At 32.9% G+C, this 27882-nt stretch overlaps 1 protein-coding gene across 2 annotated transcripts in view; it reads left to right on the forward strand.

The window, feature by feature from the left end:
- The window catches only part of LOC105207834 (peroxisomal biogenesis factor 19), a 30090-nt gene continuing 2208 nt past the window's right edge, over nucleotides 1–27882 (forward strand). Inside the window, exons 1-5 of one of the 2 annotated variants that reach the window (XM_039457655.1) lie at nucleotides 4–147; nucleotides 257–341; nucleotides 8592–8792; nucleotides 19965–20110; nucleotides 24009–24239. In XM_039457655.1, coding sequence (XP_039313589.1) covers nucleotides 275–341; nucleotides 8592–8792; nucleotides 19965–20110; nucleotides 24009–24239 — 645 coding nt within the window. In that variant the 5' untranslated portion in view covers nucleotides 4–147; nucleotides 257–274. Of the gene's footprint in view, nucleotides 342–8591; nucleotides 8793–19964; nucleotides 20111–24008; nucleotides 24240–27882 lie in introns of both variants that reach the window. The other variant, XM_026141453.2, reaches the window with a different exon arrangement.

A 27882-nucleotide genomic window follows, 5' to 3' on the forward strand; every position in this document is an offset into this window, starting at 1 on the left:
TGGTCACCACTGGTCACTTGTCACTTCTGTTAAATCATGCCTCAAAAAAATGTGTGTGGAAAGAACGGCTGCTAAACGTTTTCGGGTTTTATCACTTTACACTTGATTTTTTTAGTTTTAAGTGAAAATTCGTGTCAACACGTAAATGTAAGATTTTATATTCTATCGCGATCATTATCAATGATTCAAATACCCTGTTGATGAAGCAGACAGTTTCCTGCACGCTTACGCAAGAGAATTTGTTTTTGTAAATTAGTGGGATAATCGCGCAAGTATGACGGATAATATCAAGCAAACAAAAAATGAAACGGAGGATCAAGAATTAAACGATTTATTGGATAGTGAGTGTATTTTATTTGGAAATCTGATCGAACCTCACTGAAATCTGTATCGCAAGTTTGATTTTTATAGTCAATTTAATAAAAAAATATAAGGAAAATATTCGTAGTTACATAACAAATTGTTCTGTACTTTTTAATAAACCCAATTTAAATAAATATTTAAAATAATTTTAATTAAATAACTAAACCATCTTTTTTCTTTTAAATAAATTTATATTAATATTTCTCACATTAAAGACATAGTATTTACTACATGTCTTACAATACCTTTTACAGTAACTCATTATAGTTACTATAAAACGTAACATTACCATTACTCGTTTTGGATTTCAAAAAGTAATTTGTTATTATTACTATTACTTAGAGAATAATGATTCGTTACTTTTTGATAATGATAAAGTAACTTATTAGATTGTAAAATTGAATTATTTAATAATCATTATTATATTTAATAATAAGTATTAAATCTTGAAATTCTCTAAACTAGTTTATATATGGAACACAGCTTCTCTTTTATTATATTAATAACTTTTAGTATTTTTAGTATACATGTTTTATAGAAACTTAGATTAAACATTGTTTTTAGAAATTAATGTCATTATTAAGATTGCATTTTAACATTTTCTATCAGTATTAACCTTCCATAGTAATTGTACTATAGTGTGTATGTAATTTGATTTATAGGTTTTTCAGTACTAATGATGACTATGAGAAAGTAACTTAAAATATTAAATATTAAAAAATAAATTGATTAAAAGTATAAATAATGAGAAATTTAAAAACAAAATAAGGGCTAATGAGAGTCAGCACAGGTATAGGTGCACAATAACAATTATTAATATTATTACAGATATTTATTTATTTTGAGATGATGACAAAACGAATGTTTAGACTCAATTTGATTAAACTATCTCTTCTGACATTATACATGGTGAGAAATCAGCACTTAGGGTTTGGCAAACTGTAAGTAACTTGTCTGTACATTAGATCGACGATGGCCAGATAATTCAATTACTTGAACTTGTTATTACACTGATGATTCCAAAGTTGAGTCAAAACGTTCGTTTTTTTCATCTTTTCAAGACGAATAAATATCTATAAGAATATTAAAAAATAATTGTTATTGTACACCAATAGCGCCCATGCATTAGCCCGAGCATTAGCCTTTATTTTATTTGTTGAATTTCTCATTGTTTAAATGTTGAGAGTTCTGATTTAATTACATACTATTTGTTATAATTATTTTAATTAAAAGTATATTATAAAATAAGAACATAAATAATATTTAAATTGCGTTTACAGCTTTAATCTGTCAGATTATACATAATACATTGTAACATACATATTTTAAATAGATACATTTGCAAATACAATTATATTTGTACATTGGAGAGAACTATCAGTAAAATTACATTTTAAATCTCAAAATTAAATGCAAATTTTTATCAATAATATTTAAAACAGAGATTTAAAATTTTTATGTAATAAGTATACAGTCTCAAAAGCATCCTGCACGATTTGAAAAAAATGTTATTGGTCAATTTATTTGATTTCTTAACAGGGATGTTGAACCTGCCACATATTAAAAATTGACTGATAACGTCTTTTTTTTTTTTATTCAAATCTTGGGGGATTCTTTGACGTGGAAGAAATGAGACAAAATCTATTCATTGCGTGCTAAAAAATCATTCCATGTACATTCAAGAATATGACATCACTAAATTTTATCTCAATTGCGATTTATAATCACATATGAATGATTGTGATTGGTTATGAGATTAATCAAATGTCATCAATCAATATAAAAAATCAACTTTTATTTAATGAATAATCATACACTGAAGAACATTTATTAATTGATCATTACACAGTATTTTAATATTATAAAATTTATTGCTATTTGATCTCCGAATGAATATTTTTATTCAATCCAAATTCTAATCTGCGATTAATCCGCGATTTATTGGATAGATAATAGGGAATTAAAGTAATGATAAAAGTAATGGCTGAATTCATTATCGTTACTGTAAAAATGTAATAACGTTACCGTTACAAATAAGAAAAAATAACGTTTATTATCCTAAAAATAACGAAAATGGTAACGACGATGAAGTAACGTGTTGCTTTCCAACTTTGGTATTTACTACCGTTATGTTTGATTTTGAGTTATTAATGTTTTAAAACTCGGTAATACTGTTATTTCAACGCAAGTAATTGTAGCTTTAATTCTCCTCAAAAAAATCACATTACAAAATTGTGTTATCTAATTTAACCCGAATATATATATATATATATATTGCGCGCGCGCGCGCGCGCGCGCGTGTGTGTGTGTGTGTGTGTGTACACACACACACATTATAATCTTATTTGTAAGTTGAAATCATGGCATCACAAAAAATAAATATATTGCTTAACACTACAAAAACGCGTGATATCAGTACAAAATTACCTTTTCAAAAAAAGGTAAAAAAAAGGTGCCAATTTATGTGTGTGCGCGCGCACCTTATCTATAATTTTTTTTAAAAACTCAAGTGGTACTATTTTTTAATTCAACCTAAATGTATTTTTTCCAAAAAATGTATGAAATCTTTAAATTGCGCCAATTATAAAGAGAATATATTGCTGTTTGAAATAACTGTTGTACTACTTTTAACGAATAAAATGCAAGTGATAGTATATTTATTTTTTAAGTAAAACCCAAGTAGCGGTATCTTTAATTCTTTTTTAAATAAAATTCAAGTGATACTGTGTCTGTGTATTTTTATTGAAACATTTTTCTGTTCTAACCTAAGTGGATGTACTTAATTTAAAAAAGTTTCAATGAAATATGTAACATTTAATCTCAAAGAATTAAACAGAAATAAGAATGTTTTATTAAAATAAAAAATTTTTAAACTACAAAAAGTTGGCGCTGCTAAATGTCTAACTATAATCTAAATAAAATGTTGTAAAACAGCAGCGCCAATTTTTGTAGTTTAAAAATTTTTTATTTTAATAAAACATTCTCATTTCTGTTTAATTCTTTGAGATTAAATGTTACATATTTCATTGAAACTTTTTTAAATTAAGTACATCCACTTAGGTTAGAACAGAAAAATGTTTCAATAAAAATACACAGACACAGTATCACTTAAATTTTATTTAAAAAAGAATTAAAGATACCGCTACTTGGATTTTACTTAAAAAATAAATATATTATCACTTGCATTTTATTCGTTAAAAGTAGTACAACAGTTATTTCAAACAGCAATATATTCTCTTTATAATTGGCGCAATTTAAAGATTTCATACATTTTTTGGAAAAAATACATTTAGGTTGAATTAAAAAATAATACCACTTGAGTTTTAAAAAAAAATTATAGATAAGGTGCGCGCGCACACACATAAATTAGCACCTTTTTTTCTAATTTAACCCGAAAATGATATGTATCAAAAATAAATAGATAAATAAAACTTTAAATTGTGCTAATTAGTATATCATATACATTATACACGCACACACGCATGCATGCACGCGCATGCACACACACACACACGCACGTACGCACGCGCGTGCGTGCGTGCGTGTGTGCGTGCGTATGTAGTGGAGACCGGGGCAAATCGTTAGACGGGGTAATTCGATAATTAGAAATATCTTTTTATGGGTACATATTAAAAATTTACTTTAAACACTGTGAACACGTCCTAATGTAACGATGTTGCTAACAAAGTTTTGTTGGCAACGGCGTCATATTGAAGTCATAGTAGTGAAAAATGTGTTTTGCGACAGTCGAAGTAATTTTTGATAGTCAGCATTTCTCTGAAATTTAAGTAAGATAATAAGGTTTTTTTGAATATTTTGCATGTATGGTGTCTAGTTGAATGTATTTGAAACATTTCGTGTTTACTTTTTGCTGTGTGATGTCTATTTTTGTCGATCATACGCAATAATGCGCACAGTTGATGTTAGGGTTATTCGTAATACCGAGCACCAAAGCGATTCGTTAATACTGCAGCGCCTAACCTAAGTTGGGTAATCCTAACCCTTTGGCTGTATTACGAACGTCTGCGCTACGCAGAGTTAAGCATTGAGCTAAATTGAAATTCTTTATTGATTTAGTTCAAACTTAAAATTTTGTGTATTTAGTAGATAGAACATGAATATGAATATAAAATTGTCGCTCTTAAGCAGGTAAAAAGTTATAAAGCGATAAAGATTGACACTTGTGAGGTTAGGAAATCTATCACACCGATGGCATAAAAAGACATGCGAATATGTATGTTTGCATTTGTTTTTTGTATATGTATATCCTATTTAAAATAAAAGAAAGTTTTGACAACGGCTTTTTTACAGTCTGTTTACTTAAAACACAAATTTTGGGATATTCCCGGACTAGTTACGAATTATCCCGTGCTTGGGGCTATTCGTAATTCTTGGCATTGGTCGACATTTTTATATGTACTTTAAAGCAAGTACACTTCCATGTACTATCTATACCGGCATTGTGAAGGGGAAGGTTTAATCTTTCAAATCGTCCCATGTTTTTTTTTTCTTAAAGCTCCTGAGTACTCGCCGCGGGCATATTGAAGTCGTGACGTCAGAAGCGAGAAATTGCGTGAAATGACATGTAATTTTGTCCGACATGCCATTTGTAAATAAAGCCAATTTGGATAAAACAGACTAAGCAGATGACTTTAAAACTCTTTTAAATATCGGTCACGATTATCCTTTTTCCGCCTAACAGTCAGTAAATAGTTGTAAAAAGCATGTAAAGTGAAGCTATTGAAACAGGAAAACACATGGGCACGTAATTTTGTCGGACGTGCCATTTCTAAATATTGCCAATTTGGATAAAACAGACTAATCAGATGGCTTTAAAACGCTTCTAAATATCGGTCACGACTATCCTTTTTTTGCCTAGCAGTCAGTAAATAGTCGTAAAAAGCATGTAAAGTGACGTCTATTCAGACAGGAAAACACACGGATAGCTATTGAAAGGAGTGAAAAATTTTTATGTATAAAATTCAAAGAAACTTTACTCGCGGTCCATTTTTACGAATTTGGTAAATACGAGACAAGTCATATTTTTGCAATGAAACACATAATAACAAAATGACATGCACGATAATATTTCATCGTCAACGTTTCACGTGTATTAGTTCTAATTTTGTCCGCGACGGAATGTCGCTACCGTCAGTTTGGAGTTCTCGGCTAAGGAGTCAGGAGCCTTAATGAATATAAAACTCAGGAGACACAAAAGAAAAAAAAGTTTAACGAATAGCCCCGATCTCCCCTATATATATGCTGCCCAGTAAAAAAAAAGCGGTACACTAAAAATTTAGGAAAAATTTACCAAACTTTAAATGCTTATCAAACCGGAAATATTTATGATACAGCAATGATTCAAAAACGAAATTAAAGCTTGAAGCCTATACTTTGAGAAATTTTTAATGCCGATTAAGTGGCATGATTAATTTGTTAATGGCCGATGACATAACAAAAACTTGCAAAAGTAAAACGTGAAGTTTGTAGAGTTGTGTGGAGTGAAGCAGTTGACGTAACTCAATGAGGTAAAAAGCGCGTGAAAGTTCGAAATGTTTTAGTGTATATGTACGTTTTCTTCGAAGTCTGTGCTTGATATATGCCTACACATTTTTGATCGGATTGGCATCAGGCGACTGCGACGGCCAATTCAATATAATGATGCCAGTTTGCTCCTTTCACTCGGTACAGAGTTTGCTGCGATGCTTAGGATCGTTGTCCTCCTGAAGAATCCAATCCTCATTTTTATTGATAAACCAACGTTCGACAGTCAGTAACAAAGCCTTTTTGTAGATTCCTAACATTTTCTTGGCATTCAGATTGCATGTAAACAGATGCAAAGTGCCGAATCCTTGCTTTAAAAAGCAGCCGCAAAGATGCACTTTTATTCCGTGTTTAATGGTTTGTTTGACATGCCTGTTGATGGAGTTTGACCAAGTTGGTTTGAGGCTATTACGTGCTCATATCGAACATTTGTGAGTAATTTTTTTTTTTTTAAGTTGTCATTGCGAGTATTGCGAGTCTGGTGTGTATGGACGTGTTTGTCCATTACCGAAATATTTTTTAACCGTTGATTGCATCACAATCGGTCAGCCGGAACAACTGTTGTCCTTCGTGCTTTGATTTCCTGACTATTTGATACTGACTTTATTTTCTAATACCGATTTTTATCTAAATACATCTTGAAAGTTCTTGACTTTGCTTTTAATATCTTTTTATTTGAGGGATGACCGTAACGCTTCTGGTGCAAGGTTCAGAAGCGGGTGCCAATATTGCCTAAGAAGAAATCAGTAAAAATTATGTTACTAAAATTTTGATCAATCTCGTGATCAATTCTCGTGCGCCCAAGCGAGCACCTTTTCACATATTTTTCACTCAACAGAAGTTTCTTTATTGTATTGCAGCATTTCATGCCATGAGCACAGATATGAGTTTGAATAGTTACATACGATACATCTAAACCTTTTTGTTTCAATTTTGCTTATCCTTGACGCAGTATTAGGCTAGGATTCCGCGAAAACAAATTTGCGATCATTTTCTTGTCTTTTTTCTTCAATCTTCCTATCGATCCACGTTCCGATAAATCATCGACAATTTTTGTGACCTTATATCGCTGAACCCTTTTCTGCACGAATTATTTTGACTTCCCCATATATGGCAGTTACGACGCTTAATGTGTTTTTCTTACAAAAGACTAACAGCAATTGAATCTTTTTTCAAAATGCATCGAAGACATAGGTTTCCTTTATCGGCTTACAAAAAGTTGAGAGCGATACTCTTACCAGTCGTGAAGGCTGACCACGTTTTTACTTAACAGACTATGTATGTATATGTATGTATGTATGTATGTATGTATGTATATTATGTATGATGTATGTATGTATGTACGTATGTACGTATGTACGTATGTACGTATGTACGTATGTACGTATGTACGTATGTAGTATGTACGTATGTACGTATGTACGTATGTACGTATGTACGTATGTACGTATGTACGTATGTACGTATGTACGTATGTACGTATGTACGTATGTACGTATGTACGTATGTACGTATGTACGTATGTACGTATGTACGTATGTACGTATGTACGTATGTACGTATGTACGTATGTACGTATGTATGTATGTATGTGTATGTATGTATGTACGTATGTACGTACGTACGTACGTATGTATGTATGTATGTATGTATGTATGTATATGTATGTATATGTATGTATGTATATAGGGGAAACCGGGGCAATTCGGAAGACTTTTCTTTTGCGTCTCCTGAGCCCTATATTCGTTAAAAAATAAAGTTGGATAGTTTGAAAGATTGAATCTTCCTTTTTACAATGCCATTATAGATAGAACACGGAAATGTACTTGCTTTGAAGTACATATAAAAATGTCGACCAATGCCAAATATTTCGAATAGCCCCGAGCCCAGGATAATTCGAAGCTAGTCCGAAAATATTCTAAAATTTATGTTTTAAGATGAAAAAATGTAAAAAAGCTATTGTTAAGATTTTATTTTATTCAGAAAAGGATATATAGTATTATGAAGAAATGTTACATATAATAAAAGAATACAAACGCACAATAAAGAATTTTATTCTTTTAGTGTTTTTGGATCAAGTCAGGGACTATTCGTATGTCATGTAATTACATGTATTGAGTAAATTGTGTATTTGATACATAGAACGTAAATATGAAAGAAAAATCATCCGAACGACGATTTGACGTTTTGGTGTTTTGAATAGCCCAGACATCAACTGTGCGCATTATTGATCGACAAAAAATAGACATCACACAGCAAAAAGTAAACACAAAATGTTTCAAATGCATTCAACTGGACATGATACATTCAAAGTTTTCAAAAAGAATTGTATTTATCTTACTTAAATTTGGAAGAAATGCTGACTTAAATTTGGCAGAAATGCTATCAGAAATTACTTTGACTGTTGCAAAACACATTTTTCACTACTACAACTTCATTATGACGCCGTTACCAACAAAACTTTGTTAGCAGTATCGTTACATTACGACGCGTTTGCTCTATTTAAAGTAATTTTTTTAATATGTACCCATAAAAAGATATTTCCATTTTTCAAATTGCCCCGTCTCCCAAATTGTCCCGGTCTCCCCTATATACATATACATATACATATGTATGGATGCATGTATATACTCCTTTTTCTTGAAAAATAACTATTGTGCAACTATTTTTAAATTGTCTCACAGGTGCTCTGCAAGATTTCGATAAAGTGTCTATATCAAATATCGAGAAGACTGATGGAATAGGTACAACGGATTCACAGAAACAAACGGATTCACAGAAACAAACGGATAAACATGAAATTTCGGAAGATAAATGGACAGAGGATTTTTTCAAACAAACAGCAAATCAGTTTGAAAGAAACTTACAAAATTTATTGCAGAATGGTGAGACTAGATAAAAAATGAGCTATGAATGTGACAGAATGTACAATGAGGTAGAATAATGAGGTTCTTTTTTGGTGTAGATAAGGTATAGATGAGCGCGCCATCCGTGACACTGGCTCTTGGATAGTAGATGCGACAACTATCCGAATGACGCGCTTATCTACACCTTATCTACACCGAAAAAGGACTTCATTAATGCACCTCATTGTACATACACAGAAAAAAAGAACATTTTTGTTTTACGATTTCTTTATTTTCGAAATGTTTAACTCTTAAACACAGTGATCTAGAGAATTACGTTAACACATTTTTTGGTTTGGGAGACCTTCTCAACTTTGAGAAGTTATAACTTTGGTTCCAATCAATATTTTTTAACAATCTTTTTTTTAAATGAAAGTATAGAATCTCAGAAATGTGACTGTACTATCGGTATTGCCGAAAAATGATTTATTATGAAGTTATAAATAAAAAACCATTAAGGCTCCTGTCTACTCGCCGCGGCTATATTAAAGTTGTGACGTCATAAGTGAGAAATCACATACAAGTTTCCGCCATGGCATTTATAAATAAAGAGAATTTGGATAAAACAGAATAATCACTTTGAATAAAATCACTTTAAAATATTTGTAAAAATGGACCTTGACTATCCTCTTTCCGCCTAACAGTTAGTCAATAGTCGTAAAAAACACGTAAAGTGAAGCCTAGAAGACAAGAAAACACATGGATAGCTATTGAAAGGAGTGAAAAATATACTTTTATCTATAAAATTTAAAGAGAAATTTATTTAGTCTATTTTTACGAATTAGGTAAATGCGGAACAAGTTAGATTTTTACAATGAAACACATAATAACGAAATGACATGCACCATAAAATTTCATCGTCAGTCTGTCATATTTCATATTTATTAGTTCTAATTTTGTTTGTGACGGTACGTCGCTACCGTCAACGCAGAGTTCTCAGCTGAGGCGCCAGAAACCTTAAGCAAAAATAAAAAATTGTTCGCAAATCTACTTTTTGTTTAAAAAATCATTTCTTTGCTACAAAAATTTTAAGAACTTTACGGCGTTTTAAAGCTAAAGAGTTGTACTTAAAAAAAAATTATGACATTGTCATTCTTTTTAAAAAGTATAATTAACAAGGAGTAATGTAACAAGGAGAACATTTTCAATTAACTCAAAGTGTTGTAAATTGAAAATTAATGTGTTTTATTAATATATTTTATTAATCTTTGTTAAAGATGCATATTTGACATATTTACTATCTGATTGACGCGCGCGCGCACACACATATGATACATGTATACCACAATAATTTCGCTCAGAAATCTCCATAATGCAACGTAACTCTTTGCGAGGTTGAATTTCATTGAGAAACTGCGTTTTTCGATGCGAAAACTCGTCTGCTTTGTGCGCGGGGCCCCGCACAGAAATCCTTTTTATCACTAATTTATAGTATTTTAACTTTAAACAAAGTATATGCGAGTAACATACGCGAAAGGATCTGTTCGAAGTTCGTGTTTTGTCTTCTAAATTTTTATATATAATTACTTACAAAAAAATTACACTTACACAATGGGAGTCTATTGACTCTAACAAAACTTTGCTGCTGTGCTCTTCAAATATTAGTTGACTAATAAAGTTGACCAATAAATTAAGTATAGCAATCGAAAGCGGAGATTTCAAACTTAATCTCCTAGTTTGAATCTTCTATCTCATTCTATCTTCACACAATAAATATTTGAATTTTCATAGGAAGTCTTCCAGACCCAGTGTATTTAAGAGTTAATATAGAAACGAGATCATATAATATTAATAATAGGATTGGGGACCTTAAAAACATATAACGTGCTATTATTATTGTTACTTGAAAAGTATAATGGTTCATTATTTTTTTGTTACTTTATGTAATGTTACAATGAGACTTATTAGATTTTAAACATTATTTAATAATCAATTTTAATTATAGTAATAAATATTAAAATTTCAAACTTTCTAAGCTATTTTACTTCCTATAGAGAGCAAAATTTTTCTTTATATTAAACTTATCTAATAGCTTTTCTAATTTATTTTTTATTATAATTATTTTTATCAAAATTTAGATTAAACATTTTTTTAACTCTTAAACACGTAAGTGGGTTTGAGAGACCCCATATGAAGTTTTAAACGCTTGTTATGTGAAAACGGAATGAGATAGGAGGTTCGGACAAGGACGTAAAAAAAGTTTAAAATCTCTTTTGATTGATATGGTTGATCAACTTTTTTGGTCAATTAGAATTCGAACGACACGGCAGCAAAGTTTTGTTAGGGTTAATGCGACCCATATAGTGTGTAAGTGAAACTTTTTTTGTATTTTACATAAAAAAGCTGGATAAAATACGTTCAAACAGGTCGATTCGCGGATGTTATTCGCATATACTCTGTCTAAAGTTGGAATACTATAAAATGCTGTAAAAAAGGGAGTTTTTCCGAAATATATCATGAAACACATCAATTTTTGACACGATTTAATAAAAAATACCTCATATTTGCTTTGTTACATAAGTACATTTTTTTATAGAAATAACAATGATATAATTTTTTTTTTGAAAGTATGAATCTTTAGCTTTAAAACGCCGTATTGTAAAGTTTTTCAAAGTTTTTTGTTGCAAAGATATTTTTTTTTTTAAGTGGATTTTTAGATGCTCAAAAATACCTCATATTTTCCATGTTACATAATTATGCTTTTTAAAAGAAATGATTTTGCCAAATTTTATTTTGAAAGTGTGACTCTTTAGCTTTAAAACGTCTTATTTGAAAGTCTTTAAACGTTTTTTGTTGCGAAAATGTGATTTTTCGAAGGAAAAGTGGATTTTTGACCAATTTCTCATTTTTGCTTAATGGTTTTTCTTTTATAACTTCACAATAAATTATTTTTTGGCAATGCCGATTGTGCAGTCACACTCCTGAACTTTTGTTTAAAAAAAAATTGTAGAAAAATATTGATTGTAATCAAAGTTATAGCTTCTCAAAGTTGAAAAAGTCTCCCAGACTCAAAAATGTGTTTCCGTATTTTACAGGATTGGTGTTTAAAAGTTAAATAGTAGTAGGTACTTTATTCTTTGCGGAATACATTGCGGACTTCTGCTCCGCTTACATAGTTTCAACCTTTTTATTCATTGCTTCTTTTACAACGCACGAGAGAGAGAGAGAGAGAGAGAGAGAGAGAGAGAGAGAGAAATCACTCATCCATCCACACCTCCACACTCATTCTTTGGATCTCCGTTTCCGCCGCTTTCTTCCACCCTTTCCTCTCTTCCTTCTACACTCTCATTCATACCCAGCCACCCTCCTCCCTCCCGCATCTCCTCCAATTTTCTCATCCAAACTTCTCCCTCCCCCCTCTCACCTAAAACCTCTCCTACCATCTCCTGCCATCCCTTCTCCGTCCCCCAATCCGTGCATTCCGCCCATATATGCTCCCACGTTTCCTCTCCCCATCCACATATCCTACACTTTCTTTTCTCTTTCTCTTCCCAGTATCTACCTCCTCTCATACCATCTCCTAACCTAAACCTCGCAATCCTTTTCCATCTTTCCTCTTTCCAATCCCTCTTCAAGTACTCCGGCACTCCCTTTCCCTTCACTCTGCTGTACCATCTGTTGAACTTCGAGCTCCTAATTTTTTCTCACCTTTCCTCTTCCTGCCGCCTCCTCTCTCTTGCCACCACCTCTTCCCCCCTTAACCCTCCCTCTTCTCTCAAATTTTCTATCTAGTTGATGTTCCAGCTCTTTTCTTCATAGAAACTTCTTCTTTCTTCCTCCCATTTTCCCATCACCTTTCCCTCCTTCGCTCTATCTCTTATCTCCTCCCAACACAACCTTGCCAACTCCCCCCCTCCTCCTTCTCCCAGTTTCTTTTCATAACTCCATGCCCTCATTCCTGCCCTTCCCCTTAATTTTTCCCTCTGCATCTCCTCCCTTACCATGTACCCCGGTGTGTACCTTCCCACCCCTATTACCCATTTCAAGTACCTGTCCTGTATCCTTTCTACCTTTTCCTTTTCTTTCCACCCCCAAATTTCTGCCCCATAGCTAACCACCGTCCATACCAACCTATCAAATAACCACATCCTTCTAGCCCAGTTCTTTCCAAATTTCCTTTTCCCTATTCCCCATACTTCTCTCATCACCACCGCTCCTTTTTTGACTCTCTCCTCTATATGTTCTTTCTGTCCCCCATTTGCCATCATCATGTAGCCCAAATATTTATACCTTTTCACTTCCTCTATTTCATTTCCTTTCCATTTCCATATTATCTTTTTCTGTCTCCCACCCCCTCTTCTACACCTCAACACTTTTGTCTTCTCCACATTTACTTCTAATCTTTTCTGTTCTACATATTCTTCTAATGTTTTTATTAACCCTTTCATCCCTGCTTCATCCTCTGCCACCACCGCCACATCATCCGCGTACGCCAGGGAATAAATTTTTCTTCCTTTCACCTTTACTCCCCCCCATCCCCCCTTCTCCAGTTCCTCATCCAAATCCGCTAGTATTAGTGTGAACATGCATGGGCCCAACGGACATCCCTGTCTCACTCCTCTATTTGTCCAAAAGTTTCCCCCCTCTCTTTCCCCCACCCTTACTCTACTTATTGTTTCCTCCAAAACTTCCTCACACCTCACCACCAGACTCTCTCTCACTCCTTTCCTCCTCATTGTCTGTACCAGTATCTCCCTATCCACCGAGTCAAACGCTGCTTTCATATCCACGAACATAACTACTATTTTGCCTTTTGCTTCCGCTATTTTCTTATTTATTAAATAATTTAATACGTATGTGTGATCTATCGTTCCTACCCCTCTCCTAAACCCCGTTTGACTCGGTGGTAATATCCCTTTATTTTCTACTTCTTCCCTCAATCTCTCCGCCAAAACCGCCGCGTACACTTTGTACGCCGTTTGCGTAAGCGTAACCCCCCTATAGTCTTCTACCTTTTCCCCCTCCCCCTTTTTCACTCTCGGTACCACTATCCCTTCTCTCCAATCTTTCGGCCATCCCTCTCCCTTCCACACTCTATTACATATCTCCCACAGCCATTCTCTTATTTCTTTTCCCCCATATTTCCATACTTCATTCGTAATCCCCTCCTGCCGCTTTTCCGTCCATCAATCTCCTTATCGCCCTACCAATTTCCTCTCTACTAATCTCTTCTTCCTCCTCTACCCCTCTCCCCATTACCTCCCCTCTTATCCTCCACTCTACTCCCCCCAGCACCCCTCTAAAGTGTTTTTCCCACTCCCCCATTTCAATCCCTTCCCTGACTCTCTTTCTCTTCCTCCTTCCTTTATTCACTACCTTCCACACGTCCTTTTCGAATCTTATTCCTTCTATATCCCTCTCCCATCTTTCCCTCTCCTTTTTCTTCTTCTCCTCACAATGTTCCCTGTACCTCTTTCTCATTTCTTTATATTTTTTCCCTTCTCCCCCTCTCTTCCTCCACCATTTTAATTCCTCCATAACCTCTCTTTTTCTATCCCTACATTCCTCATCCCACCATCCTCTCCGTTCCTTCTTCTCTTCCTTCTCTACTCTCTCTAATGCCACGTCTACTTTTCATTATCCTCCAAACCTCCCCTACCCCCTCACCGTCACTATCCCTCTTCCCAAGGTATTCCTCAAATTTCTTTTTTCCCTTCTCCGTCCAAACCCCCCTTCTTCCTCTCCCTTTCCTTTTCCCGGTCCTCTCTTCCCTCCGGCCTCCTCCCTCCACCCATACCGTTATCGGCTGATGATCGGAGTCTACCCAATCCTCCACCTTCATCTTTTCCACTTTTCTTCTTGTCTCCTCATTCCCGATCACATAATCTATTACGGTCCCTCCCTTCCCTCCTGTATACGTCCATTCCCCCTCCTCATCCCCTTTTACGCTTCCATTCAATATTGACCATCCCAATTCTCCTATATAACCACATAGCTTTTTTCCCTCTCTATTCATCTTTTCATCCTTTGAGTTCCTCTTTCCTTGTTTTGCCCCTCCCTCTCATCCTCACCTATTCTTCCCCCCCTCTCTCCCCGTCCTAGCATTGAAATCCCCTCCTATTAACACCCTCACCCCTTCCTCTCTGTCCTCCATCCACTCTCTCAGCCTTCCCATTTTTCCCTCCAAATCTCTATTTACATATACTCCTATTAGTCTCCACCACTCTCCCCCTAAATTTACTTTTACTGCTTGTAATCCCTCCTCTTTTCTTTCCTTATCATCCTTTTCTCTCCCTATCCTCCCTTATCCCCACAATCATTCCTCCCATTGCCCTCCCTTTCTTACTCTTCCTTGCCGCCTCTTGCACTTCCCACACGTATCCTTTTGGCAGCCATTTTCGAACTCTTTCCCATCCCTTCTTCTGTAATCAGGTCTCACTCAGGAACATCACATCCCATTCTTTTAATCTCTCTCTGAAATCCTTCTCTTTATTTTCCATGCCTGCCACATTCCAAAAGCCTATTTTATACTTTTTGCCATCCTCTTTTTTCTTATTCCTCCTCTTTTTCCTATGCTTCTCATTTTCTATATTTCCTTCTATTTCTCCCTCTCCCTCTCCCTCCGTCCACCTCCCTACTAAAAATCCTCTTTCTCTTTTTCCACTCCTCTACCCTTCTCCATCCCCCCCCTTCCATTCTCTTACTTCTTTTCCGTGCCATTCCCTCAACTCATTCTTAATCTCATCCCATACCCATAATTTCTCCTCAATCCATATTTTTATATAACCTACTCTTACTTTCCTACTTTCCCTCCTTATTCATTCCGCTTCCTTCCTTATCCACCACTCTATCCTTCTCTCCTTTTCTGTCAGATCATCTACTATCCACTCCCTTCTTTCCCTCAGCTTTGCTTTTCCTTTCATCACTTCAATTTTCTCCCCTACACTCGCTAATCTTACCCATACCATTTCCCTTCCTTCCTTATCTTTTTTCCCTATACTCCTTATCCCTTCCACTCTCGCTGTCACCCCCGTTGCCCCCACTATCTCTTCTATCTCTTTTCTTAACCCCTCTATTCTTTTCTCCTTTGCTTTCACTACTTTTACTATTATATTTCTCTTCCTTTTTTCCCTTCTCCTCTTTTCCTCCTCTATTCTCTTCATCCTTTCTTCTAATTCTTTCATCTCTCCCTTTCTTCCTCTCTCCATCTGCTTTACCCCTTCCTCTTCCTTCCTTTCTTCATCCCCTTCCTCTTTCTCCTCCCTCCCCCTACCTTTCTCTATCTCTTCCACTCTTTTCTCTAAACTGTCTAATCTTTTCCTCATTTCTTCCATCCATTCCCTCATCTCTGCTTTCCCCTCCTTTACCTCTCTTAATTCCGCTTTAATTTCCTTAAAACCCTCCCTTACTTCCCTTAATATCTCACTCAACCCCCCCTTCTTCTTGCCTTTCCATCTGTTTTTCCGACTGCTTTTCTAGCTGCTTTTCCGGCGATCTCACTACCTTTATACTTTTCTTAAAGATATCTGCCTGTAATGCATCTATCTCCTTCCTTTTCTCTCCTCTCTTAAACGCCTCTATCAGCGATAGACTATATGCTCTATCCCTCATCCCCTCTGCTTTGCTCGGTCTCCCCACCCTCCTCTTCTCTTCCCCTGTCCCCTCCTCTACTTCCCTTTCTCTCTCCATCTCGTCTTTCCTCTAACCTGCCTACTTCCTATTCACGAGTTTATTTACTTGCAGTCGGGTAGTAAAAGAAAAACAAAAATTTCTTTTAAGTAATCTATATATATATATTTTTTTTTGTAGAAAATATTTACTAGAAAATATGACTTTTATATTTAAGATGATCACTTTTACTCTAAAAAAAAAAAAAAAAAAAAAAAATTTAAACAAGTTTTATAATATTTTAGCTTATTTTTATAATTATTATACCGCTGTAGCAAATGCAAAAATATAAAATCGTATATTAATATATTAAATCGATTACTCAAACGTTACTCTAATTCAAAATTTCCCGTTACTGCACTTACTCTTTCTTGCTCTGTTTCTCACTTCTACCGCCCGATGTCGCTACCCTCCCTCTTTTCTGCTTTCTCTCTACACTCTAAACCTGCTCTCCCGTCTAACCTCCAAATCCCGTCCCAACCCTACTATCCCTCCTGTCTCCCTATTCTCTTCCCCCGGCCCTTTACTCTTATTCACCCTCTACCACCAGCCCCTTCCCTTTCCCTTCACCTCCTCGCACTCCACCACGTCTCACCCTATCCCCTAATACCTGTTTATCACTCGCACTCTCCACACACACACGTCAGTCACTCTCGCTACCGGAAACGGAAGTCCTGTTTAAAAGTTAAATATAAATGCTATTAAACAATAATAAGTCACATCTGATGAAATTAAACATAAGGTTAGCAGGCTTATGTAAATCACAGCGCTTTTTAATGCTGAATAATAATTTTTAATTTTTATAACCTTTAATTTATTCAAATTGCGCACATATTCGTCGAATTAGAAACACAGCCGCGAAACCGAAGTACATAATATTAATTTTTTAGAAGCATCTATATAAGATCTCCCCCTCCCACAAATTATTAATAGTTATTGCGGGGAGGGAGCAATCAGTATCACTAGCGACATTGTGTAACACAATGTACATAAAATCCAGTGCTTTCCAATTATAATACAGGTAGACACAATCATACACAGCTAAAATGTTATTTAGCTGTTTTATGTTACTTTATCGATACCAGATTTTTATATTTGGTATTATTGGAGTGGATGCCGTTCTTCTTAGCGAACATTCTTAATCTCAGTTTCTGCGTGATTTTGAAAGCGATGTCAAATTATCGATATTTATCCGTAAGGAGGTCGAATACGTCTAGATAGAAGCAGTGTTTCAACTATAAGTTGACACTATAACACTGTGTCACACAGTATATGATTAACTGTGTTCTGTTACTGTGTCCACTGTCATTAAGCCGGAATATGTAATATTAATGTTTTTAGAAGTTTTTATAAGATCCCTCTTCGCAAAAACTAAAGAATTTTATTGAGAAAAAATATCTTGTTCACGGTTCGAATTTGGATCTTCCGGCATTCCATGTGGGCACCCTATCAATTTGCTCATCGAAGCATAAACATGTAGGATACTTGAACGGATCTTATAGAAACTTCTAAAATTAATATTATGTATACACATTAACTTTTAAACACACCGATCCCGTAAAATATGTAAACATATTTTCGGGTCTGAGAGACTTTTTCAACTTTGAGAAGTCATAACTTTGGTTCTAATCAACATTTTTTAACAATTTTTTTATATGAAAATTCAGAATCTCAAAAATGTGATTGCATAATCGATATTGTCGAAAAATGACTTATTGTTAAGTTATAAAAGAAAACCCGTTAAGTAAAAATTAGAAATTATTCAAAAATTCACTTTTTCTTTAAAAAATCGTATCTCCGCAATAAAAAACTTTTAAGGACTTTCAAATATGGCATTTTAAAGCTAAAGAGTCATACTTTCAAAAAAAATATGGTATTGTCATTCCTTTTAAAAAGTAGAATTATATAACAAGGAGAATATGAGGTATTTTTGGGTGTTCAAAAATCCACTTTTTTTTTTAAATCATATTTTTGCAACAAAAAACTTTTAAAGACTTTACAATATGGCGTTTTAAAGCTAAAGTGTCATAAAAAAAATGATGTCACTGCTATTTCTATTAAAAAATATACTTAGCTAACAAGGCAAATATGAGATATTTTTCAGAAACTCAAGGTGTCTAAAATTGAAAATTGTGTTTCATAATATATTTTGTTATATACAGTGTCGACTTATAGTTGAAGTACTGCTTCTGTCGAAGCTAGATGTAATCGACTTCCGAGTCGACTTCCCACGGATAAATATCGACCATTTGATATTGTTTTCAAAATTACGCAGAAACTAAGATTAAGAATGTTTGCTAGAAAAAATGCCATTCGCTCCAGTAATACCAAATATAAAAATTTGATATCTATGAAGTGACATAGAACAGTTACACAGCACTTTAACTATATATGATTGTGTCGATTTGTTATAGTTGGAAAACATTAGGTTATACACCGTGTTACACAGTGTCGCTTATGTACGAGGCTGGAAAGCACTCTATGTTTTAAGTCTGACGAATATGTAGTGCGTGGTTTGAATAAGTTAAAGATTATAAAAATTAAAAAAATATTATTCAGCACCAAGAACCGCTATGAATAACATACACCTGCTAACTTTATAATTAATGCCATTATTAAGAATGCACTCTAATACCGACAGTGATTATCGGTATTAGAGTGCATTCAGCCTAAGATAAAGTACTGTATCGAAATATTTCTGTCCAATCACGCGATTAGCGTACAATCTATTGAATAGGAATATATAAAAATAATAGAAAACTAAAGTAATGATAAAAGTAACGATTAAATCAGTTACCGTTACTGTAAAAATGTAACGACGTTACTGTTACAGACAGAAAAAGGTAACGATCGTTACCGAAAAAAAGTAACAAAAACGGAGTTTCCAATCCTAAATTAAATAGACATCATTGGTTTACATAAAGAAATTTTGTTATATAATTTTGTCAAGAAAAATATATTTTCATTCTGTTCAATATTAATTTTCATGAAAAGGAATAAATATTGGATAGAAAATAGTAACATCTTTCAAGAATTAGATTTTTTTAAATAGTATTATTATTATCAAAGTCTATTATATTGTTCTATGTATGGCTATCATAACATTAAATTAAAAAAATATTACTGAAATTTAGTTATAGATATAAAAACAAGATTATTTTTGTTTTATATATAAAAAATTTAATTTCTTGTTTATGAAACAATAATTGTTAAATAAAATATATTAAAAAAATTAAAAACAAATACGAAAGTTAGGGTTCCTCTGAATAATAATTCAGAATATGCAAACGAGCTTAAGTGCCGTGCTGAATGTTGTGTGCGATAAGATTTATTATTTAATTGTTTGTTGTTATAGATTTTAAGATTTGTACTGAAGAAAACTGTTTATTAAAAGTCGAAACGTTTACTTTATTTATTTTGGTTACTAGTTTTTGTTTTGCCACACAACATCCAGCACGGCTCTTAAGCTTGTTTTGCCTATTTTGAATACATTTTTTAATTTGATACTAATATTTTTTGTGTATTGTAATAATTTATTATTAGGAGATAATGAGCTGGAGGCTGCTTTACAGAAGCTTGGACAAATGTCGACTGATGGTGCGGCGGGTGAAAAAGATATGAACCCAGATTTTCAATCGGCTATTTCACAAGTTTTAAAAGACCTGACTACAAATTCCGAAAGCTTACAGGTAACAATACCTAATCACTGTACATCCTGTCCATTGATATTTTTGTTAATAGGTAAAAAAATTAATGAAAGAGTGAGCCCAAAAAGACCTGTTTTTTGGCTCATTTCTTGGACCTCGAATTTCAAACCTTTTTTTATGTCAAATAGTATTATATAATGGAAAATTAATCCCAGAGAAATTTTAAGATGAGCATAAGCGCGATTCCGGAGATATAAAGGGTTGATGAAAGTGATGGTTTCTCATAACACAAAGCGTCGTTTTTAGACTTCTTTTCTGTTGTTTGAATAAAAATTATCATTTTCAATGTATTTTTGCATGTTGAACACGAATTTCGTAAGTAAATTGCTTTATCACGTCAGATTTCTTAGAATAGTGTCAAAAATGATCGTTTTTACTTCACTGTGGCGTTAAAAAAAATCTATTTTTATCTATCTAAAAATTTATCACTTACATTAAAAAAGCACCCAATCTGTGAGAAGCAAGGGGACTTACATTAAAAAAGCACCCCAATCTGTGAGAGACAAGGAGACTCACATTAAAAAAGCACTCCAATCTGTGAGAGGCAAGGAGACTCACATTAAAAAAGCACTCCAATCTGTGCGAGGCAAGGAGCCTCACATTAAAAAAGCGCCTTAATCCGTGAGAAGCAAGAGGACTCACATTAGAAAAGCACTCCAATTTGTGAGAGGCAAGGGGAGTTACATTAAAAAAGTACCCCAATCTGTGAGAGACAAGGAAACTTACATTAAAAAAGTACCCCAATTTGTGAGAAGCAAGGGAACTCTCAGTAGAAAAGCATCTCGATTCATGCAAGGCGGTCACGTGTCATTTCAACTTTATCTATCTCAGAAAGTTTTTATACTAGACGAAAACTAAGGTCATACTTCAATCAGGGATAAAAATCCATAAGAAATGTTTTACTTTGTTAAATATATTTTTTTAGATAGATTTTTAGATAGATAGAAATAGATTTTTTTTAACGCCATAGTAAGGTAAAAATGATCATTTTTGACACTTTTCTGAGAAATCTGATATGATAGAGCTTACCAGATTTGTGTTCAGCGCGCAAAAATACAATGGGAAATGATAACTTTTATTCAAACAACAGAAAAGAAGTCTAAAAACGGCGCCCTGTGTTATGAGAAACCATTATTTTCAATTCTTTATATGTCCGGAACCGCGCTTATGCTCATCTTAAAATTTCTCTGGAATTAATGTTTCATTATAGTTCCATATAGTACTATTTGGCATAAAAGAAAGTTTAAAATTCGAGGTTCAAGAAATGGGCTAAATTTGGGGTTACTCTTTTGATTTTGATGTTTTATTAAATTTAATGAAATTTCAATATGTAAAAAATTTTAATTATTTAATTACATTATTTTTGCGTTTAATGAAAAACAGATGAAATTTCAATTCAATAGTAATACGTATGCTCTGGTCGGCGATTAAGAGCGTAATGAGGAGACGCAGACTCGGGACAAGCGATATTGGAGCACCGATTGCATTTTTTTTTAATTAAAAGACACTCGCTTAGTAACGGGATTCTCAAGGCGTCAATATCTTTTTTTTGGAAATGTGCGAACCTCCCTTTTGTTTTATCGCGCGCCGCGTCACCCGTCCCTTGCCCCATCTTCGTAATGAATGCATACATCCACACACGCATATGTGATGTACACCTCGTCTCGTTACACCTTGTGCTTATATGTAACGCTCAGTCATTTCTACGCCGCGCTATTGGAAACGTCTCATAGCGATTGCGGCATTCTCAATCTCGATTTTATAATTATAATTGTTGAGCTCTTTATGGTTCGATATTCAACTTTTTATGATTCTTTATGGTTCGCTCTCCATGGGTTTGCTAGTTTTCGTTGATCTTTGATGGTGAGTCACTCAAATCATTTTTTCTCTCCTGTAAGTTATTATTTTTAATATCAATTATAGGGTGATCAAGCCATCACCTATATCAAGTTGGAAAGTTGTACTTCGGATTCGGTAGTGACAACCACATATTGGATCGACGATGGCTAGACAATTAGTTCCTTAGAAAGATGCGTTTTATTGTAAATTTGCCTTTGCTGATGATGACGCCAAAGAGAATTGAAACACTCGATTCAACGAATAAATGAACTTCGGTCTTTAACTGACTACTTAGTTTCGCGCCAAAATAATCGCGCAGTACTCTTATTAGCCTTTTTACCTATTCTTATTGACAAATAAGTAATACAAAGTATACATGTTAATTAGTGTAAAATCGGCATCTTTACCTGTCTGACTATTCTCTCTAAAAAAATTAATTAATTACAGAAAAAATTTAAGATCCATAACCATTACGAAAGAGCAAGATAGTATTGAATGTGAACATGTAAAATCTCACATAGACGTATCAAACCAACGTGTAACTATATCTATAAATAATAATTTTCAAGATAAAGTGTGCAATAGGGCATATGCAAGAGTTGACGCGATAGGCAGCAGATTTTCAAATTAAATTTTTAGATTAATTTATTAACCATGAACTCTTTCAGCTCTTTTTTTTAGCCATTCTCAGCATGTATATTCAAATTCAAATTACGTTTTCACGACGAGAGGCGACACAAGCATCTCCATGTCTACTTTATGTTACATTGGCATAAGATTTGATTCCGTGACAACGAAACATTGAACAATGTAACAGTAAACAGTTTTACTGTTAACTACTGTACCGAATGTTGCTGTTAAATTTTATTTTACAATGTTTTCAACGGTTTTAACTTGTTTCTTCTGCACATTTATTAATATTGACTTGCGCTTCTTTGCGAAAGTCACAGTTCGATGTTTTGTTGTCACGGGATCAACAAATCGTATGTCAATGTAACATGAAGAAGAGATGTAGAGATACTTGTGTCGCCTCTTGTCGTGGAGACGTAATTTGAATCTGAGTATGTATGCTAAGGATGGCTCAAAAAGAGCAGAAACATTCATAGTTAATAAATTGATCTAAAAATTTAATTTGAAAATCTGCTACGCAATACCTACTGTATTCTTTTATTTGTCCTATTGCACACTTTGTCGTGACAACTTCGAGAGGTCAATCTACTTCATTTAAATAATAATTTTCTAATTATAAAAAACGTCCATTAACATAACTATGAAATCTTCTACTACAATGTTGATTTATGTTTCATGTTGTTTCATGAATTTTTTCAAATTTTTTTGAATATTTTAAGATAAGGAAAACAGCATCAGACTGTACACTAACGTCCGACATATACACTAATTAATAACGTATTAATAAAAAAATACATATAGTCAGGGTTAATACTGTTTGATGAAAAAGTAAACAAAATTATTAAAATTATAATGAATTTTTGATAAAATTACAACAAAAAAATTACAGATTTTGTAACGATGAATTAATAAGATGTTATTGAAACCAGTGAATTTCTGATGAAATCACAGATCAAAATAAACATAAAATTCAACCAAATGTTATATGAAATTTATTAAAATTTTATAAAAATTTCATCACGGTAATGCTGCAGAAATAACATTTGTTTACATTGATTTCACTTTGCGTAATTCGACATGTTTCGAAAATTATTGAAGTAATCAATGATAATATATAAATAATAATTAAAATTAGGGAATAATGAACTCAAGACTTGTAATATCTGTACTGAAGAAGACCGTCATTAAAAGTCGAAACATTGACCAACGTTTGCCTGACATTGGAGTTATGCGTTGATTTATTTATTTGCGTCTGACATCCTGCGTGGCTCTTGAGCTCATTATTCCCTAATTTTAATTTATTTATAAGAACCTTAACCTTTGTTTTATTTTGTTTGATAAATAATAAAATCTAATATTTGTCTTCTTATTAGAATCAAATTGTGATCAAAATAGATGAAATACATTTTAGAATGAAGCGGACGTTGCGGCTATGCTCGGGCAAACATCTTTTGACGGCGATACTGGTGATATATTGCCATTTATGCAGGGAATGATAGAGCATCTTTTATCGAAAGAAATTCTTTATCCGTCATTGAAGGAACTGTCAGAAAAATATCCAGCGTGGCTAGAGGAGCATAAGACGACTCTGAACGACTCTGATTTACAGAGGTATACGAAACAATCAGAGTTAATGCAAAAGGTTAGTGATGAATCAATTGATTCATGCTAGAGCTTAACAAGTAACACGTCTGTATCTATTGAAAATGTGTAACATTATTGTTGGTATTATTACATTTTTTATAATTTATTTTTTTATATTTATTATTTATTTTGTATTTGCTATTACTTAATTTCTTATATTTTTTATTTTACCCTTTCTTTATTTTTTTTTTAATTGGCAATGTTTCATATGTTTATTTGTGTACATGGTATTCGGCAATAGGTGGAAGAAAATCATAAAAATAATTTTAAAGAATAAAAATTGAGAATAACAAAATTAAGAATTTGCTTTTTAATTATAAATTTTTATATGCTTTAGATACTTTTCACATAAATATTTATACTTTTATAATTAAAAGAACAGAGTTTTACGCAATTTTATTGTTCTTGATTTTGATCCTATTTTATCATCCAGAATTCTTTAGAATTACCTTGTATACACAGGGTAAATCCTAATTTCTGTGTCACCGTTTTACCATAAGAAATAACTTATTGACTGCAACTGTAAGATTTAGCTATGTGTGTTCCAAAACTCACTGAAAATTTATAATTTACGCAATGTAAATTATAGAGTTTCAGTCCTGGCAGTGTATATCGGAACGCAACTTTTTTATAAATGTGTACATGTACACATGCATAGTAAATTTTACAGTTACAGTCGGTAAGTCATCTCTTATGGTAAAACGTTGACGCAGAAATTTAGATTTACCTTGTATACTTTGCAAACATGTATATATGCGCGCGCGCGCGCACGCATACACACGCGCGCGCGCACACACATGCGCACACACGCACACACACACGCGCGCGCGCGCGCGCGCGCGCGCACACGGTGTCCCATTTTAAAAACGCACCTCTATAATTCTTCAACGAAGCATTTGCAGCAAAAATTATTCAGACAAATATGATTGTATGATTTCGAGGGAGACGTAAGATTGTTTCATTACTTTGACCTTGAATAGTTGCTTGAAGGTCACGTGAAAGTCACCTTCACAATTTTTTAAATAGAACTGCTTACTTTTTATTGCATATTCTTGTAGTTTATCTCGAGGCCTTTCCAAATCACTTTAATGAAATGTTTTTTTATTGAGTATTTTTCGAATTACAAGACTTGAAAGTCTTGGTTGAATCACTGATCAATTTTTGTTTAAAATAGTATATCATGATTCGCGAAGACTTAGATTTATGATAACGATGTGTTGATAATATTTGTAAAAATTTAAAATCGAGAAATTCTGTTCGTATTTAAAAAAAAAGGAGTGGTTGCTAGGTGATAGGTTGTTATTGACAAAAATTCGAGTGTCGGTGTAGTTTTTCAGTTTTAAAAAGTAGGTTTGAGAGATTAGTTGGTATTTTATCACGATTGGAAAGTATTTATGAGATAAATAATAAGATTTTGTGAAATCTAATAGAAAAGATCTTCTTGGCTTTCGGTATTATATGATATTAATGCGTTCGGCATTATATAAAAATAAGAATCATAAAGTATTTTGATTTGTTAAGCTATTCGGACGGAGTGATTGCCGTTCGGGTGAAAGAGTCTGAGAAATTAAGGGGGATGCCCCGTATTTCCATTCGGATGAGGAGTTCTAATTCAACAATTGTAATTTAGCCTATTGGAAGTTGTCTATTTGGACATCTCCTGTTCTTCATAAAGAAAGAAGAATAATTATATTGGATATGGATAATCTCAAGAAAACATTGTAAATATATTTAATTAATATTCAAATTAATTTTCCGATTAAGGTATCGTAAGAATATATGTTATTAATATAAATTTGTTATAATAAAGTTATTGTCTGAAGCTCATCTTAAAATATAAAAATATAATTCCTTAACATTATATAAAATAATCGTTTTATTTTATCTTTAAAAATTATAATATTAATTAAACATTTTCACATTCCACCTATTCTTAACAATTTTTTTTGTCTTGACTAAGTGGATCACCGACCAATCTTACCTAGACTGGTTGGATCATCCTCTGATTTTTCTTCGAATACAAAAGATGTGTAAATTTGACCGAGCAACTTCTATGTGGTACACTTTGAGTGATGCTAATGCCGGCTTTTGTAACTTTCTTCAAGTCTTGTAACTCGAAAAATACTTAACGAAAAAACATTTAATTATAGTGGTTTGGAAAGGCTTCGAGATAAGCTACAAGAATATGCAATAAAAAGTAGTCAGTTTCTTTTAACAAATTAAAGATGATTTTCACGTGACCTTCAAGCAACTGTTCCAGGTCAAATTAATGACATCATCTTATGTACTCCTCGAATCAACTTTTGTCTAAAACATTTTTGCTAAAAATGCTTCATTGAAGAATTATCGAGATGCGTTTTTTAAAATGAGACACCCTGTATATAAATGTATTTATAGGATTGGATAATAACTAGTTAAAAACTTAAAAGTTAAACAATACAAAGTTAATAACTTTATTTAACTTATATTTAATTTTAAAACGAGTTCATTTTTAACTTTAATTAGTTTTAAAACAAAAACTATAACTGTTTTTTTTTAATTTATTTACAAATTTACTTATGTAAAAGAAGACAATTATAGAAAAAAACATTCCTATATAAAAAAACATTTTTTTATTATTTCATACAAACTTGATTTACAAATAAAATATTTAATTTGACAATCCATATTATAGTTGTTTTGTTATTTAACCTTACTGGTCCATTCGATTTTACTATGCAGTTATACTGTGTGGGTCAATAAGACCTGACTCACTATTTCATATATTTGCGAAGATATAAAAACAAAACTGTTAAAACTTTTATTACTAAAAATTCAAATAATAACAAAAAAATAAATAATACATTCATCAAAAAATAAAGGAAAACATTTTTTATAAATTGATACAATTTGGATAAAAATAACTTGAGTGTAACTTACAAATATGTGTGCACTTTCTTTGCACTTACTACAGACAATATTTGTTGTCATTGATTACAAATATTTGCTGAACACGTTTATTAGCCGTAGTAGACTCTGAATGACTTGCTCGCTGCACTTTTGCTACAATATTATATGATTTTTTAGTTCTTGGCATATATTTTCTGGATATAATATGCGCATTTATATAAGAGATTTTCCAAGTTTTTTAAAAAATAATCTTCTCTTAGTACATTTATTTTTATTCTAACCAGGATTTGTTGAAGTCCACAGGACGAATGCATTGTATGTGGAAATGTCGAGTATATTGTAAAACACAAACATTGGTCAGTGATTTGTTTTCCTCTTACAAGTGTACGTACCTAGATAACCAAATAATTGAAAGTTATTGACAACTTGCTACAAATATTCTTATAGTTGTCAACAAAGTAACAGAAAGGAGTATTCTCTTGTCAGTACGTTTTTGCTAGCAACAGTTTTCAAAATATATAATACCGGCAAGTTTCTAATAATTTTTCGTCATTATACTTATAAATGGGAATTGTTTCTCATATCTTGCTGACAGTAAAATACTTATCACAAATTGCTTACAATAATTGTTTCATATTTGGACAGTAAAACTCAACATATTCATACTAAATTGACTAAAATATTTCCGTTGTATTAAATAAAAGGCAATATAATAACAATTAACGAACAATTTAATCTACACAATGATTTGC

This window comes from Solenopsis invicta, chromosome 14 (genome assembly GCF_016802725.1).
Source record: "Solenopsis invicta isolate M01_SB chromosome 14, UNIL_Sinv_3.0, whole genome shotgun sequence".
Taxonomy (NCBI): Eukaryota; Metazoa; Arthropoda; class Insecta; order Hymenoptera; family Formicidae; genus Solenopsis; species Solenopsis invicta.